General features: G+C 44.3%; 1 protein-coding gene and 1 long non-coding RNA gene across 6 annotated transcripts in view; one reads left to right on the top strand and one right to left on the bottom strand.

Moving 5' to 3' along the window:
* Positions 1–16522, top strand: part of Ube2d4 (ubiquitin conjugating enzyme E2 D4) — a 25158-nt gene extending 8636 nt beyond the window's left edge. For 4 of the 5 annotated variants that reach the window (XM_029483242.2, XM_021178475.3, XM_085829128.1 and 1 more), the window contains 3 exons: positions 11955–12060; positions 13939–14032; positions 15822–16522. In XM_029483242.2, coding sequence (XP_029339102.1) covers positions 11955–12060; positions 13939–14032; positions 15822–15867 — 246 coding nt within the window. In that variant the 3' untranslated portion in view covers positions 15868–16522. Of the gene's footprint in view, positions 1–11954; positions 12061–13938; positions 14112–15821 lie in introns of all 5 variants that reach the window. The other variant, XR_015044814.1, reaches the window with a different exon arrangement.
* Positions 499–20082, bottom strand: LOC147001607 (uncharacterized). The gene is made up of 2 exons (XR_015044815.1): positions 19754–20082; positions 499–2797 (listed from the first exon to the last, which is right to left on the bottom strand). It is a non-coding gene; the product is annotated as an uncharacterized LOC147001607 (long non-coding RNA).

The following is a 20082-nucleotide window of genomic DNA, read 5'->3' as shown; positions in this document are numbered from 1 at the left end:
TGTGTGCTGATGAGCATCCTCAGCCTAGGGAGTAGAGGTCTTCCCAGCTCAGGTAATGGAGTGAAACCAATCCCCTACAGGCCATCTTGATCCAAACAGTCCTTCATTGAGACCCTCTTCCTATGGGACTCTAGATTGTGTCAAATTGATCACAACTAGCCATCACACCATTCTCTCTATAAAGGCTCAGAGAACAATTCCATCAATGAGCAGGAGTGACCTGTGTAACGACCTGTGTAACAATAGTATGGTTAACCTGCTCTTAACTTCTTGCTACCACCCCAATGTTGTGGATTCTTAGATGAAAGACACACACACAGTCTTCTATTTAATATGCCCTAAGAAGCTCAACAGCTGGGCCACTCCCAAACCTACACATTGTTAGTAGTGCCTCCCCTCTAATACACCTGAATTATTACTTACTAAAATGTATAATTCATCTCTGCTACCCCAGAGCCAACTGGGGGAGGGACCCCTGGAACCATTCTTCCCTGGCTCTTTTTTTTTTTTTTTTTAAAGATTTATTTATTTATTATATGTAAGTGTACTGTAGCTGTCTTCAGACAGACCAGAAGAGGGCGTCAGATCTCATTACGGATGGTTGTGAGCCACCATGTGGTTGCTGGGATTTGAACTCTGGACCTTCGGAAGAGCAGTCGGGTGCTCTTACCCACTGAGCCATCTCACCAGCCCCTCTTCCCTGGCTCTTACATGGCTGTATGCCCTTGCTTTTCCAGATCTCAGGCCTGATCTTTCTGCTTCCCTGGCATGGTGATTCTAAAAACCTCTTCCTCCCTTGCCCAACAAATCTAAAGTCCCACATCTGTCTCCCTGTCCAGCCATTGGCCGCCAGCAACTTTTATTCACCAATTGAAGCCAAATGGGGGCAGGGACCCTCAGTGTCTTACAGGCAGACCAGTGGGTTTACATGTAGGTTTGGGAGCCAAATTAACACAAATAGCATTAGATCCAATTCACAACATCTCACCCTTTTTGTCCACTAAAAAGGCCTTTTCTCTCAGATATATATAGTGAGCATAGTTACAGCAGTTATATAAACTATAAGGTATAATATACACTAATAATTCCCAGCCCATCAATCTTGTTAATATTGGTATATTACTGTCACATCTATCCTAACTTAAAGAGTTTACAATTCTTTTTTTTTTTTTTTTTTTTTTTTGGTTTTTTGAGACAGGGTTTCTCTGTGTAGCCCTGGCTGTCCTGAAGCTCATTCTGTAGACCAGGCTGGCCTTGAACTCAGAGATTTGCCCGCCTTTGCCTCCCAAGTGCTGGGATTAAAGGCGTGTGCCACCATGCCTGGCTAAGAGTTTACAATTCTATAACTGAATTATGTTCTGATTTTAACTTGCATTATCATCTGAAAACCATCCTATTAAATCTACATCATCTTCCTTAGTGCTAAACAACTTAAGTTTCATCATGAGACTATAACCAGTCTTCAACCCATCAGAAATCCAAGACAAAGTAAATATTACCTGAGTATATAGGAAGCACAAAAACATAGCTTCAAAAACTTAAACAAATTACAGAGACATCTGACTACCTGGACAGTCTCCTATTTCTCAAAGCATCACAGCATCTGTCCTCAGCCTTCTGGGCCAGAACCCTCTGACAGACCTTAAGTGAAGCAGGAACTATGAAGGACTAGCTCACTCTGTCTTGGCAGAGCTAAGCTGCCAATTATCCCACTATCTTGTGTCCTTTCCTTTTTGTCTGTAGATGAATTAGGGCAGTTCTTGTTCAGTGCCTACTTTGTCACAACTGGAACAACTCCATATGGAGGTTATGATGCTCAATATCTTATTTGAACCATGAAGTGGGCACTGTAAGAGCTTACATGCCTCTTAGTCAAAAATCTATTAATAATGAAATAATTGTAAGTGCTCTATTCTGTGGACTTCTGATGTTTTTGAAGACTATATAAAGTATATCTGAACTGTTAAACCTTGACTACTCTTAGCTATTTTTATTTGAATAATATTAAAAACACTTTTACTAAAATTAAATCGAAATCTAATATAGCCATGAGTTTACTCTCTGGCCCTTTACTTGTGTTACTCAATCATCCTAAACAGTTTTTAATAACAGCTACAGAAGGACTGGGTCAGAACCTTGTATTCTTAAATGAGTTGCATAGGGACAATGTCTATCTAAGAGTAACAATATTAATTTCAAATTTTGTCTCAATATACAAAGATCTATACCAATAAAAACCTTAAGTCTATATCAATATATAAATTCTGAACCAATGTAAGAAATTCTAACTTCAATTTTGTATTAATTATAAAGATTTCTACCAATGTAAGATTACAGCTATCCAATGCTTTGTTCAAGAATAAATTTAGTAATCCATCTCACATATTTCCCCCCTGTTCAAAATTATGACCATTTCCAAGTGATCCCTTAAAATGACAACCTACCTATAATTTATAAAATTAACCATGACCAGACACCCAAACCTGAGGGATGGCATGACAATGCTCCACAACTTCTGCTGAATAGGAGTGACAAAATTTTTTAAAGTGGGGAGGAGTAAGAAAATTAGAAAAATTGGTTAGACTTAAGAAAGCTAGCTTTAGCATTTGTTATCCAGTCTCTGTGTGCGTAGAAGGCTCAGGGCTTGACTGAAGTCCTCACTGGATCCATCTGAAAGGCTCATGAGCTGAGGTCATTGGAATCAGCAGCTGTCTTCATGCTGTGTTGGGAGGCAGGGAGCTGGAACAGTAGATCATTTCTGTGTCCCTGCCGATGAATCTTGTCAGAGCTACAAATTCTGCAATATATGAAATTTTTTTAGATTTATTTATTTATTATATGTAAGTACACCATAGCTGTCTTTAGGCACTCCAGAAGAGGGCATCAGATCTCATTACAGATGGTTGCAAGCCACCATGTGATTGCTGGGAATTGAACTCAGGACCTTTGTAAGAGCAGTCAATGTGCTCTTAACCACTGAGCCATCTCGCCGGCCCTGCACTATATGAATCTTACAACCAGACTTTTAGTTCTACTAAGATATTCATAAAGATTGTACAAGGTGCACAGAACAGTTAAGGATGAATTTTTGCTCCTTGTTTGAGCAGGTGAAAGACAATTATCCTTTTGTGAGTTAATTTGACCAATATTCAATTGTAATAGATCTTCATTAGAATCTTAAGGATTCCATAACCAACAAGATTTATTTTAATTTTAGCTGAAATTTTGGCTAGAGACATTTTTATGTCTAAGCCAGTTAAAGGGCTTTTCCCATGTGGTCCCGAATCAGCAAACCATGTTACCTGTCCTGTTTAATTTTCTCAAATTTTTCTTTTCTGTATCTAAGATCTTCAGGGGGTCTTCTCCTGTCATATCTGATCTATGTCACTCTGGAAGGGGTCCAAAGCCTTTCTTCTTTCCTATTAACACAAATAGAGAGTCTCTCTCCCAAAATAGCATGTCCTTGTTCTAAAAACCCAAAGTCATCAAAGGTATAGATTGATTCAAATTAGCAGCCTCCTCCTTCAGGCTTGCTCTATCTGGACTTCTCTCTGAGAGGATTTTTAATATCATAACCACCAAACTTAAAACCACATGCATTTTGATAATTAAAACAATTCAAAGCAATCTAAACAATTACTATCTGTTGAAACAGTGTTCTTTAACTATCCCCTGCCTTGTTCTTACACGATTAATTTTTAATAATGACATTGAGGCCTAAATTTATTTATTTATCTGTATACACTTAAATTCTCTCTTCTATGGAGATTAATATCTCTGTGGGTATATATGTCCCTGTCTTAATTAGGGTTTTACTGCTGTGAACAGACACCATGACCAAGGCAAGTCTTATAAAGGACAACGTTTAATTTAATTTGGGCTGGCTTACAGGTTCAAAGGTTCAGTCCAGTATCATCAAAGAGGGAACATGGCAGCATCCAGGCAGGCATGGTGTAGGAAGAGCTGAGAGTTCTATATCTTCATCTGAAGGCTGATAGTGGAGGACTCACTTTCAGGCAATTGTGGTGAGTCTTAAGTCCATACCCACAGTAGCACACCTACTCCAACAAGGCCATACCTCCATCCAAATAGTGCCACTCCCTGGGCCAAGCATACACAAACCATCACAGTCCCCTTTCTCTTTATATAATTTAAATTAACATCCTTTCTTTTTTTTTTTTTTTTGTCGTTCTTTTTTTTTTTTTTTTGATTTTTAATATTTTTATTACATATTTTCCTCAATTACATTTCCAATGCTATCCCAAAAGTCCCCCATAGCGCCCCCCACTTCCCTACCCACCCATTCCCATTCTTTTGGCCCTGGCATTCCCCTATATTGGGGCATATAAAGTTTGCAAGTCCAATGGGCCTCTCTTTCCATTGATGGCCGACTAGGCCATCTTTCTATACATATGCAGCTAGAGACAAGGGCTCCGGGGTTCTGGTTAGTACATCATGTTGTTCCAACAATAGGGTTGCAGATCCCTTTAGCTCCTTGGGTACTTTCTCTAGCTTCTCCATTGGGAGCCCTGTGATACATCCAATAGCTGACTGTGAACATCCACTCCTGTGTTTGCTAGGCCCCTTAACATCCTTTCCTATGTATTTAACTTCAATTAAATTCCCTTCTACTTACTGTGTAAATGTATTCTTAGTCTTCTCCTCTCTATCCTTAAAAATAATTAAATCAGTTTTCATTTATTCTGCTTTCTATGGAGATTAATATATTAATTATATATATATATATCACCTTTTTCTTTCTTTTTTTTTTTTTTGTTTTTTTTTTTGTTTTTGTTTTTTGTTTTTGTTTTTCAAGACAGGGTTTCTCTGTATAGCCCTGGCTGTCCTGGAACTCACTTTGTAGACCAGGCTGGCCTCGAACTCAGAAATCCGCCTGCCTCTGTCTCCTGAGTGCTGGGATTAAAGGCATGTGCCACCACGCCCGGCTTCTTTTCTTTTTGTTTTTAAGATTTATTTATTTATTATATGTAAGTACACTGTAGCTGTTTTTCAGACACCCCAGAAGAGGGCATCTTATCTCATTACAGATGGTTGTGAGTTGCTGGGATTTGAACTCAGGACCTTCAGAAGAGCAGTCAGTGCTCTTAACTGCTGAGCCATCTCTCCAGCCCCACCCCTATCTTTATAAAAGTTAAATTAGTATAAAGCAATCTAAACAATTACCATTGTACATTGAGACAGTGTTTCTCTCCTATTTCCTGCCTTGTTCTTACACAAGGCCAAGGCCTAAGTTTTTACTATCTATCTGAGATAAGGTTATTTTCCCGATCCCTACTCTTGACCTACCATTTAAGATATCTATGTATATTTAAACTCTCCCTTCTGTGAAATTAATATCCCTTTTTATTTAACATCCTGTCTTTTCCTATGTATTTAACTTCAGTTAAATTCCCTTCTATATTTCTGTATGAGCCTATTTTAGGCTATTTATTTGTCATACCAGGCTAAACAATCTCAGGATTCCCCTGTAGACAACGTTCAAACCCCAGCCCCCGCCAGTGCTGCCCTGGCATAGACGTTCTAAAATTTCTTCTAAAGCATTTTACTCATTCATTCTATTTTATCTCAGTGCCTTTGGGTCCTACATTTGAGATCAAAGCCTGGATTTCTTCATTCCAGTATACTTAAAAGCACTTAAACAATTGCCACTGTACTCCTTCTATCCTTAAAAACAATTAAATCAAATTTCATTCATCTCTATCACAAGCAGCCTCTACTGTCTGCCTCTCTCTCTGCCTTCAGTGCCCTGTCTCTTTGCACAGCAGGGGTTCCCAGTAACCCTGAGTTCAAATTCTCTGAGGCAGCCAGAAGCCTTTAAGAAGGGCTCAGGGTAAATCCCCGCTACCCAGTTTTGTCTGCCTCAGCATGGGTGTGTCTCATCCTTAACCCACAAACCCCAGAATTTTCTGTACCAATTAGCACACCTTTTGTTCTAGTTCCAAACCCACATAGATGTGGCTCAGGCAAAACTTCCAGCTCTGCCAAGAAATCCTTTCTCCCCACCTCCTTTCAAGTATCTCCAATTAATTTTTAATGGTGAGTTTGAGCCTACAGGTTGGACTCCATCTGTAAGAATAGTATGGTTAATCCGAAGTCTGACAGGTGTGCCTGTGCATGTGCTTCTTGCTGCTGCCCCAATTTGTGAATTCTCGGATGAAAGACACACACACACATGCAGCCTTCTATTTAATAAGGAGCTCCACAGCTGGGCCACTTCCCAACCCCCACATTGCTAGTGCCTCCCCTCCAATACTCTTGAATAATATTACTTACTAAAATCTATATTTGATCTCTGTTACCCCAGACCCAATCGGGGCAGGGGCCCCTGGGGACATGGCTATACACTGTCACTTCTCCAGCTCTCAGGCCTGATCTCTGTACTTCCCTGGCATGGCAGTTCTAAAAACCTCTTCTTCCTGGTGGTGAGGGTTGAGGGTGAAGGATTCCCTTTCCCAGGAAATCTAACATCCTGCCTCTGTCTCCCTGCCCTGCCATTGGCTGCTGGCAACTTTAATTCACCCTCAGCATCTTACAAGCAGATGTGCAGGTTCCCATGTGTACTGGCTGGTTTTGTGTGTCAACTTGACACAAGCTGGAGTTATCACAGAGAAAGGAACTTCAGTGGGGAAATGCCTCCATGAGATCCAGCTGAAAGGCATTTTCTCAATTAGTGATCAAGGGGGAAAGGCCCCTTGTGGGTGGGACCATCCCTGGGCTGGTAATCTTGGGTTCTGTAAGAGAGCAGGCTGAGCAAGCCAGGGGGAACAAGCCAGTAAAGAACATCCCTCCATGGCCTCTGCATCAGCTCCTGCTTCCTGACCTATTTGAGTTGCAGTCCTGACTTCCTTTGGTGATGAATAGCATTGTGGAAGAGTAAGCTAAATAAACCCTTTCCTCCCCAACTTGGCTTCTTGGTCATATTGTTTTGTCCAGCAATGGAAACCCTGACTAAGACAAATTGGTACCAGGAGTGGGGTATTCATGTGACAACCTTACCATGTTTTTGGGAGGACTGTGGAAAGACTTTGGAACTTTGGGCTAGAAGATCCATTTGGTGTTAAGAGCTCTGTAGGATGTTGTGTAGGAGCTTGGAAGATAATGTTGAGAACAGTGCAGAAGATGGAGGTCTGGCTTGTGAAATTTCAGAGGGAAGATTAAAGACTCTTATCAGGGCCATTGCTACTTTCATTGTGAAGATTCTGTAGTTCTGGTTAGCTGGGGCTGAAGAATCAGCCGTGATTAACAAGATACCAGAACTAGTAAAGTGAAACCTTTGTATTACTGGGTCTATTGATGCTGGTTAGCTGGAGCTAAGAAATTAGCAGTGATTAAGAAGAGACCAGCGGGGGCTGGTGAGATGGCTCAGCGGGTAAGAGCACCCGACTGCTCTTCCAAAGGTCCAGAGTTCAAATCCCAGCAACCACATGGTGGCTAACAACCATCCGTAACGAGATCTGGCGCCCTCTTCTGGAGTGTCTGAAGACAGCTACAGTGTACTTACATATAATAAATAAATAAATCTAAAAAAAAAATCCACTTATATAAAATATACACATAATTACATCTTTAAAAAAATAAAAAAGAAGAGACCAGCATCATTGAGGTGTAATCTTCTGGGAGGTGTTTTCTGAGAGCACAGAGCCTGTGTTCCAGAGATAGCCAAGGTTGTACCTTGTGCTGTGGCTGGACTTGATAATGTGTAAGAGTTACCCAGGTGGTACTGGTTTTGAAGGCATGAAGGGGTCATGCAGAGCAGCTGAGGCCATGGAAGCACTGTGAGAGGCCATGGAAGGCCATTGGTAAAGGTGCAGCCTCAGTTGCAATTGATGGCCCAGGACTGAAGGGGTCATGGAAGGAGTTGAGGCTTGGCACCATGAAGAGAGCCTGTGAGAGGCTATTGGTGCAGCCTAGTTACAGTGGAAGACAGCAGCGTTTTGGAGATGCCAGTATCATGAGATGACCACCAAGGACAGCAGCAGCAGTGGAGTACAGGCAGCTGGAGCCTAGAAGACAAGGTGTGCACTACAAAGGGCAGGGCTGGAGAAGTGACCCAAGCCTTTGGAGGAGCCCAGAAGATCGTGAGTAGATTCCAGACATTGGACAGTTGGAGTTTGATTTTGCTTTTCATTGTGACTGTGCCCTGATGCTTTTCCCTCTTGAAGGAAGTATTTTAGTGGAACCCACAGTTAAGAGACTTTTAATTGTAAAAAGACTTTGGATTTTAAAAGAGATTGGATATTTTAAAGAGATTGAAATTTTAAGAATTTGTTAAGACTATGGGACTTTTAAAGTTATTTAGATCTTGGGATGAATAAGAAAGTAAGGGTTGAGGCTTAATAGTGATTGTTTTGTATGTCGGGTTGACAAGGGGTCAATTGTACTGGCTGGTTTGTGTGTCAACTTGACACAAGCTGGAGTTATCACAGAGAAAGGAGCTTCAGTTGAGGAAATGCCTCCATGAGATCCAGCTATAAGGCATTTTCTCAATTAGTGATCAAGGGGGAAAGGCCCCTTGTGGGTGGGACCATCCCTGGGCTGGGTAATCTTAGGTTCTGTAAGAGAGCAGGCTGAGCAAGGCAGGGAAGCAAGCCAGTAAAGAACATCCCTCCATGGCCTCTGCATCAGCTCCTGCTTTCTGACCTGCTTGAGTTCCAGTCCTGACTTCCTTGGTGATGAACAGCAATGTGGAAGTGTAAGTTGAATAAACCCTTTCCTCCCCAGCATGCTTCTTGGTCATGATGTTTTGTCCAGGAATAGAAACCCTGACTAAGACACCATGTAATTTTGGGAGCCAAATTAACAAAATAGCATTAGAACCAATCCACAACAACCTGGGGCTAGGTGTATTGTTGGGAGGGCCTGTCTGCAGGTTATCTTGTTCTTGCACATGGCTCTTCACATCAGGGCTTCCCACACTCAGTTGAGCTTTCCTTTCCATAAATTGAGTACAGAGACATGCCAAAAAAGACACACAAGCAGTGGCTGGCGCCAAGAGCCAGGTGGCAGTGGGTATTTCTCTAATGAGCAGGCACTGTGTAAGTTCAAGCAGGGAGGCGACTACAATGGACATCTTAAGAGAGCAAGCCTTTGTGAGCAGGAAATTCCTGTGGGGAGAGGAGGCCCAGGTGTTACAGCTGAGAGTGGGGTCCACATAACCACTATGTGGGCATCAGGTAAGGAACTTGACAGAGGCAACTTTGAAAAACAACCAATGAAAGTTGGCCTCTACCTCCATACATGTTCTGTGTTTATTATTATATTGCAAAAGGTAGTGAGATAGCTTATGCGTGTAATCCCAGCTTTTGGAAGGTAGATCCAGAAATATCAGGAGTTCAAGGCCAGACTGGGCTACATGAGACCCTACCTCAAAAAACATCAAACATCCTAATACAGATCTGTGATCCCAGTATTTAGAAGCTTTAGACAGGAGGATGTCAAGTTTGAGACCAGCTTAGGCTACATAGTAAAAACCTGTCTCAAAACATGAAGCCAGCATGGTGGCACATACTATACAGTTGCTGTGGTTCTTTTTTTTTTTTTTTCTTTTTGGTTTTTCGAGACAGGGTTTCTCTGTGTAGCCCTGGCTGTCCTGGAACTCACTTTGTAGACCAGGCTGGCCTCGAACTCAGAAATCCGCCTGCCTCCGCCTCCCAAGTACTGGGATTAAAGGCGTGCGCCAACCACTGCCCAGCCGGTGTGGTTCTTAAAAGAGTAAAGGGTTTACCTTTAAAGAAAATGTATCAGTGTTTAGAGAAGGATTTTCTCACCCTAGGAGAAATTGGACAAGACTGTGTGATTGTTATAAAAGACACTGAGACAGATAACAGCTGAAGTTTTGAAGTCAGGCCCTGCCTGAGAAAAACATGAGGTAGAAGATCCTCAGATCCGCATTGAGATCTGCACTCACACTGCCCTCGCATGCTCTTTTTAAGTATATTTGAGGACTCGTTGGTAGGAGGACTGAAGGGAGACCTGATTCTCATGCTGTTCCTTAGACAGTTAAATACACGTGGCCTTGGTGTGGAGGATCACACAGGCTCCATATCAACTCTGCTATCAGCTTAGTTTCCTGGGGAGATATGTATTCAGCCTAGATAGGGCACCTGTGGCAAACAGACACAAGAATGACACTGCCCAAGGCTAGCGCAGTGAGCAGTGAGTTCAGCTGGGATTACTGAAAGGAACAGAAGTTAGCTCTGGAAAAACAGGTAACATAGGGGTGGCTATACAATCAAAAAATGATCTCTCCCAGGCTGCAGTGATGGCTCAGTGGTTAAGAGCATTTGCCTCTCTCCCCGAGGACCTGCGTTTGATTCTTCATACCCACGTAGCACCTCACAAGCACCTGTAACTCCAGTTTGTGGGTTTCAGGCTCCCTCTTCTGACCTATGTGGGCACTGCACACACATGGTGCCTGCAGGCAAAATGCTTGTGCACAGAAAATAAAAGTGAATAAATCTTTAAATGAATTTTCTTGGGGGCTGGAAAGGTGGCTCAGCAGTTAAGAGCACTGACTGTTCTTCCAAAAGTTCCCAGTTCAATTCCCAGCAACCTCATGGCAGCTCACAACCATTTGCTATGAGATCTGATGCTCTCTTCAGATGAGTCTGAAGACAGCAACAGTGTACTTTCATATATAAAATAACTCATACAAAAAGAAAGAAAAAATGAGTTTTCTCCCCTTTCCCAGCAGCCCTCCTCCTGGGCCACCCACTGGCAGAGTTACCCTTCCTTCCCTCCACAAGGGCCTGTTGGGAGGCCCCAGGCCATTGCGAGTTCTCATGTGCGAGATCACAGATACTCTGTTTCCAGCGGCAAAGGCTATGCCGTTCTCTGCAGCATGCATATAGATGTCGCCAGGGCACATCAGCATGTTCCCCACGAGAGGACTCAGACCCACAGAGATCGTAGTAAGACATGATGTGGGAGCTGGTTGTGGTGGGGAACAGCCATAGCACTCAGGAAGCTGGTGCAAGATGTAAAGTTAGATGCGCAGGATTCCTCGAGTTGTAGGTCAGCCTGGGCGACACAGATGCTGCCTAAATGTGTGGGAGAAGCCAATAGTAAGCATGTGACAGTTAGATGCTCTTGTCCAAGCACTACCCAGGCCTGATCCTGTTTACAGTCAGATCAGGCAGGTTCGAGGTACTGTGGCCTAAGACTGAAAGGTGAACTCTGGAGAAGAGAATCTTAAAGGGGTGGGGCCTAGGGTTACCTGTTAACGGTACATCTTAGTCCCACAGCACATTTTTTCCTTGATAGAACAGGTACAACAAAATGTCTATGCTTTGTGGTCAGCCAAAACCAATAATGGCAGAAATAAAAATTGTCATCTGGACACAGTGGCACACATCTTTAATCCCAGCACTTGGAAGGCAGAGGCAGGCAGATCTCAGTGAATTTGAGACTAACCTGGTCTGCATAGTGAGTTCCAGGACAGCCAGACCTACATAATGAGACTCTGTCTCATAAAAGCAAACAAACAAACAAAAAAATTGGGGGGGTTTCGGGGTTTTTTTGTTTTTCCCATCTAAGCCACCCAGACTAAAGTAGTTAAGCAAAGAGTGAGTGGTGAATTTTATCTGGCTGTTTCTTATGCTGACTGCTTCTTCATTGTAACCATAATTAGCATTGTTGTTGTTGTTGTTGTTGTTTTTTATAGATATTTGGGCTTCTGGGTTCGTTCTCCCACTCTGCTTGTTAGTCACGGCACACACATTGGGAGGTTGGCTACAGTCGGCCATGTTCAAAGTGAGAATGCAGTAGAAATGGGTCTGGGTGCTTTTCCTGTAAGGCTGCTTGCCTGTGTGTGCCCGTTAGGAACTGCACTGGGTACACTGCCAACACAACGCAGCAGGAGCTACTTCCTCCTCACTTGCTTTATTTTCCACATCGCCCTGTGGCTTACCTGACTTGATGTCTTGTTTTTACAGGTTGTTTTCACTACCAGAATCTATCACCCTAATATCAACAGCAATGGCAGCATTTGCCTGGACATCCTGAGGTCACAGTGGTCCCCAGCACTGACTGTGTCTAAAGGTAGAGACACTGGCATGGACTGAGCGTGCTGGTCTACCGGTCCCCCTTGCTGATTAGTGGACACGGAAGCTGAGGAAGAACAGATAGCTTCCCCAGATCACATAGCCCTGCCCAGTCCTGTGACTCCCTCATTCTCCATGCTGTAAGGCAATGAGGGCATTGCGAAGCACAGTTCCTATGCCCTAGTAATTCTCAGTCGTCATTGTTCTGTGATGCTCCGAACTGTCAACTGGGTACAAGAAGATAGCATCAACTTTACTTGCATTTTCACCTAAAAGTCGGAAAGCAAATATGAAACTTTTTTTCATCTGCAGACCAGTAGACTGTGAGTCATCTCTGAAAGGTCAAAGACATGGCCTGAGCTCTAGTGTGTAAAGACATTTTCCTTTCCCAAAACAAGTGACAATGAACTTATTAGTGGACAGCATTAAGAATTCAAGCTGCACACCTATAATCAAAGCACTCAGGAAACAGGGATTGAGAGTTCAGGGCCAGCCTAGGAGGGACCCCACCTCAAAAAAAACAAAGCAAAACAAAACAAAAAACAATAAAAAAAAATCCAATCTACACCATGCTATAGAATGCTAGGTGCTCTAGAACAGAGATGGAGTACGGGTACGGGCGTGTGGGACAAGCCACCCATACTCGGTATGAGGAGCATAAGGCTCTGGGCATTGGGAGAGGTCTCAGACTATGGGACAACAGGCAGGACAGGCTTTGGAATGAAAAAACAAACAAACAAAAACAAAAACCAAGAGGCCTGCAGAGGTAGATGTGGTAAATTCAGAAGGACAGAACTACCGTACTGTTCAGGATCACAGTATACTCCACACATCTAGGAAACATTCTGCCAGAATGCCTCTTTTCTGGGTTGTGCCTCAGGGAGGCAGCCTTATCCCACTGCCCAGTAAAGGCAGGGGCAGCCATCAGAGTCTGCCAGCCTCCAGGGCCAGTGGCATCTTAGGTAAGGAGTCAGAAAAGATGGAGGGAAAGGGGGTAGCAGCAAGGACACTTGAGAAAGGACAGGCAGCCCTGAGTGCTATGGAGGGATGTCTACAGCCCTGGAGTGCCAAAGAGTTGAGTGCCTTCATTAACGGCACCTGCCCTTCCCATGGGTAACTCTACCTGTAGGAAACTATGGTCAGGACCTTGGGCTCACTGAAGCCAGTTTGTTTTGAGTCATGGTAGATTTAAAGCAAAGCACAAATACTGTTCTCTACATTTCATCTGTTGCTCAGCAAGACCTGGTAAAGTATTTCCTTTGTTCAAGTCCTCTGACATTGTCCTCAACACAGGAGGGCACAGAAGCAGCGGTGAGGGGACAGACTGGTCTTGCAGTCCTGGTTCAGAGTCTCTAACTTCAGCGTTCTGAATTCCTGTCTTCTTGTCAGTAGACAAAGGCTGCTGGGGCACTAAAGATGTGTGGTGTGGGTACAGGCGGGGGGTTGGAAGAGTGTGAAGGATAGAAGTGAAGGCCAGGACCACATGGAGGAAGCAGGAATCCCAGAACAGTGTGCTGTGACTACACTGTAATGTGTGTCCTGCTGGTATTTTAACATCAAATATTATCGTGACTTGAACAGAATCTTGTTGTTGTTGTTGTTTTGGTTTTTTTTTTTTGTTTGTTTCTGTTTTTCGAGACAGGGTTTCTCTGTGTAGCCCTGGCTGTCCTGGAACTCACTCTGTAGACCAGGCTGGCCTCGAACTCAAGAGCTCTGCCTGCCTCTGCCTCCCGAGTGCTGGGATCACAGGTGTGCGCCACCACTGCATGTAGCAGAGTGTAGAGGGAACAGCAATCGCGCTTGAGGATGTTCACCCGGCCCACAAGGAGCCCACACCTCAGGGCCTCGGCTGACTGACCCTTTCTTTTCTTCCTAGTTCTCCTGTCTATCTGCTCTCTGCTCTGCGACCCCAACCCTGATGACCCACTCGTGCCAGAAATAGCCCACACTTACAAGGCCGACAGAGAGAAGTATGCGCCCTCTTAGGGTTGGCTTTGTGTGCAGCTGTCCAGGTTCCCACGGACATCTTCCTGCCCAAGCCAAGCCCATGTATGCAGTGGGTGTGCCCTGGGCTGAGCCTCCTGCCTGCCTTTATAACTAACATGTCCTTTGGCCAGAGGAGGGAGAAGGGATAAAAGCACTTTGCCCTGTTGGATAGATCACCAGCTACCATTGCTGAATCCTAAAATCCTGTCAAGCCCTGACGTGAGGACAGCCAAGTCAGTGCTCAGTCAACAAAGGACTCAGAAGAATATGACAAGAAAAGTCTGGGTTATGAAATAAATAAGAGAGTTGCTTGGACACCCCCAGATGAGCCAGTCAGGGTGGGGAGCACTGCCAAGGCTAGCTTGCTGATTAAGAGAGAAGTCTGAAGTGTGTAGCTGTTTGATCAGAAGGCCCAGCCCTCACTGCCAGCTGTGCACACACTGGTTTCTAGACCCAGACTTGTAGGCCTCCCTCCTGTGGCCAAGCGCAATGGTGCACGGAAGCTTGGCTGCTGAAGCACATGCAGGAGTCACTATCAAGTGTCGAGTCCCTGAGCAGGGGCTCAAGTGTGCTGGTCCTGCTAATGGATGGCCTGGTATGTGGCTCTGAATCTGGATTTTGTTGTTGAGATTTTTATGTATATGGGTGTTTTGCCTGCATGTATGTATGTACACCATGTGCTTACAGAGGCAAGAAGAGGGCATTGGGTCCCCTGGAACTAGAATTACAGGTTGTAAGCTGCCATGCAGGCACTGGGAATTGAACCTGGATCCTCAAGAAGAGCAGCCAGTGCTCTTAACCACTGAGCCATTTCTCCAGCCCCCAGTATTCAATCTTTTAAAGATTATCTTCAATAAGTCTTTTAGTTGATAAGGTATTTTTATCCAAAGAGAATAGTATAGTAAGTGATTTTTTTTTTCCAGATTTTTTTCTTGAGGTCTTTATAAATCTGATTTCCTTAGTGAGTTTCCTAGTAGCAATCAAAGTACGTTTAAACGGACTGGATTTGAAGAGTTTTTGCTTGTTTGTTTTGGTGATGGTGGTGGTGGTGGTCGTGTTTGAGACAGATCCTGTCAGTGAATAGCCCTCTCTGGCCTTGTCTGCCTACCTTTGCCTCTTGATGCTGGGATTATAGTGCCAGCCACTATGCCTGGCTTAAGCTGTATTTATTTTAACATTTAGTAGGACTGTTTTAGATAGACAGAGCTATTTTCTCAGTGTCTTCTACATGTTTCTAATTTACTGCTGTATGGCATCAGTTCCCGTGACACTATGAAGGTAAATACACAACGTACAGAGCCCTCCCTAGGTACCAGGCCCTGGAGCCTTACATAGGCTTGTCCAGTCCTCCTGACAGCCCCACAAAGTAGATGGTGTCATGGCAAACAGTCAAGGGAGCTAACACACAGGTGACCCAGCTGCAGAAGGTCTCATGGATTCACAGACTATGCCACCATTCTGGAGTTTTGTGTGCCGGCAGCCTGGAATATTCCAAGCTGAACTCCTTCCACATCTTGTATCCATATGAAGGATATGGAGAGGAAAGATGAGATTGTATTATTGCATGTTCTACCACAGTTAGTTATGGAGGAGCAACAGGAACCACCTACCTACCTCATGCCTGAAGTGCTACCTTTCCAAGGTGGCCTTTGTTTCACTCTCCCATCAGCCCCAGATGCCCGACAGGCAGCAGCATCCCTCTCGTTCTCTGCTCCACACTGAAAGGATACTCATTTCAAGTGAGCTCTTGCTCTGTCTGCCTTTTTCTTCTAGGTACAACAGACTAGCAAGAGAGTGGACACAGAAATATGCTATTTAAGTGCCTCGAAGGCTCCATGGAAGACCCTGTCCAAGAGAAGCTTGCCCCACAGAGTGACCTTCCTGTGAAGCTCTGAGCTCTTGGCTAAGGCACTCACGGAACATCCTGTGTTCACACACATGTTGGCACTCACCTCTGTGGCTGCAGCATGTTGGTGCCACTTTTAGCCATTGTGGCCTTGACAGTACCACACCTTTGATGCTAAATCAGCAACCACTGTTATGATCTACAGTCTTCCTGGTTACACTAGAATCTGTCTGGGGAACCAAGCCATGCAGCCCCCCGTACTTGTCCTCAAGTGGTGCCACTACTCACTGTGACACTCTAGAGGGGCCCAGTCTGCCCCCTGACCGCCTGCCCTTTGCCTTCAGAGCACAGTGCTTTCCTAGGGGCCCAGGCAGAGTGGGGTCTCTTCATACTTTGTCTGCCACAGAACCATGTCCTAAGGAGTGCCACTATGTCCTGGAGGCTCCTGGAAGTTGGAACAGCCTCCCCTGACTGCCATCTTCCTCCATGGTGCTCCATGCTGCAAACAGCAAGCAAGGAGCACTGGGGCATTTAAAGCACGTAACACCCAAGAAAGAATGGGATTCTCAGACAAGGGGAGATTCAGGTTATGCTAGTGTATGTAATGAGGCTTCCTCTACCGTCTTCCCACTGGAAACTTAACATGAAATTCAAGCATAAGCCATTCACAAACTGAACACAAGGAAGCAGTGGGACTTTAAATGGTAATAAAAAGGAAATTCCTTCAGAAGTGACAATTGACATTTAAGTCTCCTTTTTTTCTCTTAGAAGAAAATAAACGTAACAGGTTCTTTTTTTTTTTTTTATAGATTTAGTTATTCATGTATCTGAGTACCCTGTGGCTATCTAGCCCCACTTAGCAGGTACTTTAGAGATGTGATTCGTCTTTAACTACTTGACTTCTTCTGTCGGCTTTCTGGTGGCGCACATATCTTAAGAGTTCAAAGCTTTGAGATTAATTACCGAGGAAAATGTAAGGGTGAGTCTATCTGTGTGTGTAAAAGAATTGCTTTTTTGAAAGGATTTTTATGTAGCCCAAGTAGGTCTTGAATCCTCCTGTTTTAAGTTTTCTGGCTAGGAAAGAAACTTCTAGAAAGGACTACAGAAAGGGAGGAGATCCAAAGAGTCTCCACAGAGGGTCGTTGTTGTTGTTTTGTTTTTTACAGGAGCTCTTACAACATAGTCCAGGCTGGCCATACCAAGAGAGAACAGGTATACCCATACCACCTTACCTTAGTCTTCTGACTTGATTTTAAGGCTGGTTTATTCCCAGGGAATAGTGATTGGTGAATCAGAAAGTGGAGAGAAGAGAAAACTGCCACTAAAGGACTAGATAGGGCGTTTGAGAGCAAGGAGAAAGAAGTCCTCAGATCTAACAATTGAGAATCATCCAAAGGAGATTGGTTTGCTTTAAAAACACTCAGCTGGGCATGGTTATGCATACCTATGACCTCAGTATGCAGGAGGAAGTGGAGGAAGGAGGTTCAAGGCTAGCCTCAGCCACATAAGGCTGTCCACAATAGAAGTTATCCAGTGCCCGGGAGAGTACCGTTCTCAGCACTTCAGCAATGTCCTATAATTGCACACATTTAAGATGTCCTTACCACAGTCTCTTTGGGGGCTTAGTCTTTGTTCCTTGCTTCTCAGCCTATTGAGAGTTGCTCTTTACATTTCTGCTTTTTAAGATTTTCTACTGAAGTGTTCTGCAAAGCTGTTACAACATGCTCCCTCCCAAGCTGCAATACCATGTGTTATGTGAAGTCATATACTTGAGCTTGGCAGCACACAGCACTTTGTAGATGATAACCTAGCCAGGAAATGGGCAGTTTCACATCAGAGGCCAGCAGAGGGGAAAGGACTGGTCCAACATGGTGTTAGTGCTATAAGCATCCATACTTAAATCTTTCAAGCATAGTAGTTTATAACTCCGCACAATCTCCAAGCCAGGCCTTGCTACTGGAGAATAAGTAGGAGAAAGGGTAAAAATTGGGCCCTCTGGTGTCCCAGTGTAAATTTTCTATAATTGATTGCATAGCTAAAATGAGCTTGTATACCAGCTAGACCATTTGCACAGTCTGTGCTCAGGCAAATCCTTTGGGTTCTCTGCCACTGAGAAGGGAGGGCCACCTACGTCATGTTCCCCAGGCTCTGGTCAACCTAGGGGAAAGATTCTTGAGTCAAAAGTCTTATTTTGAAAATAAGCCATTGTGTGGGTGGTCCATGCCACCCACATATGTATATATTATACTTCCAAGCCCAGTCCTAGGTCAGTAACTGAACAGTAAGCAGATCTGTAAAGCTAACTGTGGGGTAATGTGACCTTTTTTTCCCCTGGGTGGACCCTAGAGACCAGAGAGATGCGTGGGTTTAAGTCGGTGGTTCTTAACCTTTGAGTCGCATATCAGATATCCTATATATCAGATATGTACAATACCATTCATAACAGTAGCAAAATTGCAGTTATGAAGTAGCAATGAGATAATTTTAATGGATGGTGGTCACAACATGAGAAACTATTAAAGAGTCACAGCATTAGGAAAGTTGAGAACACTGGTTTAAGTGATCTGTGACAAATAAATGACTGTTGGGGCTGTGGGGATGGCTCAGTGGGAAAGTGCACTTTTTGCACAAGCTTGAAGACCTGAATTCAAACACCCAGCACCTGCTTCAAGAGCTGGGTTTGGCTCTGTATATAACATCATACTGTGGAGCGGCGGAGACAGGAGGATCACTGTGGTTTGCTGCCTACCAGCCTAGCTCCAGGCTCAGTAAGAGACCTGTCTCTAAGGAACAGGGTGGACAATGAAAGAGCAGGAACTTGACACTGTCCTCTGGCCTCCAACAGCACAATAGTATGCATCTACCCCCACCCATGTGCATATACCACACACACAATAACCTCTCTTGGAAGATTTGGGCTTGCTAGATGGAGTTGAAGTTTCTTCTTGTTTTTGTTTGTTTTCAGGACAGGGTTTCTCTGTATAGCTCTGGAACTCACCCTGTAGACCAGGCTGGCCTTAAACTCAGAAATCCAACTGCCTCTGCCTCCCAAATGCTGGGATTAAAGGCAGGTGCCACCACTGCCCAGCCAGAAGTTTCTTTTTTAATACTTTTTTGAGAGAGGGACTCACTTATAGCCAGTAATCCACTATGTAGATCAGACTGGACTCAAACTCACAGAGATCTACCTGCCTTTACTTCCCAAGTTCAGGGATTGAAGTCATGTGCCACCACGCCCATCTATTTTTATATTATGTGATTGTTTAAGTGCACCATGTCCATACCTAGTCCCAGCAGAGACTAGAAGAGGGCTAGGACTGGAGTTACAGAGGGTTGTGAGCTGCCACATAGGTGCTAGGAATTAATCCTGGATCCCCTGGAAGAGTAGTCAGTGCTCTTAACCACCAAACCACCTCTCCAGCCCCTCCACCCCCCTTTTTTGTCTTTGAGACAGGCTGGAAGTCAACTATGTAGACCAGGCTTGCCTCTGCCTCCCCAGAGCTGAGATTAAATACATGAACAACACTTCCAGCCCGATTCTTGCAACATTTCAATGTAACTTCGACCCCCACTGTTCTAGTTCCATTTCTGTTGCTGTGATAAAATGCCCTAGCTAAAAGCAATTTAGAGAAGTAAGGGTTCGTTTTAGTTTACGACTACAGAGTATGGTCTCTCGTAGGGACGTTCAGGCAACTGTCTGGAAACAGAAGTGAAGCACAAAGCAGGTTCTCTTCATTACCCTACTATCACATCAAACATTTCATTTTACTTTATTTAGATGATCTAGACAATGCCCAGGCCGGGCTAGAACTCAAGCTTCTGCCTCTGCCACTTGCGCGCTAGGATCACAGGCTCGTACCTCCACGCCTAACACGGCAGATTCATGTTTTTTCCTTTTCTTCTTTGGTTTTTCCAAACAGGGCTTCTCTGCCTAGCCCTCGCCATCCTGGAACTTGCGCTGAACACCGGGCTAGGCTGGGGTTGAAGGCGTAGCCATCATGTCCGACTATCAGATGAAATTTCCGAGGCGCCTGCGCGCATACAGGTTCAGGAGTACAAGTCTGGAGAGACCTGGGGATCTAAGCTTGCTCTCAAACAAAATACACTAACTAATGAGAGACGAACCAGTGGGGAGCTCTAACTCGAGCCAACGCCCTGCAGATGCGGACAAACGAAGACCTACGGGCA

Source organism: Mus caroli, unplaced genomic scaffold, assembly GCF_978045245.1.
Source record: "Mus caroli unplaced genomic scaffold, Mus_caroli_1 scaffold_13, whole genome shotgun sequence".
NCBI lineage: Eukaryota > Metazoa > Chordata > Mammalia > Rodentia > Muridae > Mus > Mus caroli.
The sequence above is the reverse complement of the archived record's forward strand: the minus strand, read 5'-3'. Positions and strand labels throughout refer to the sequence as shown.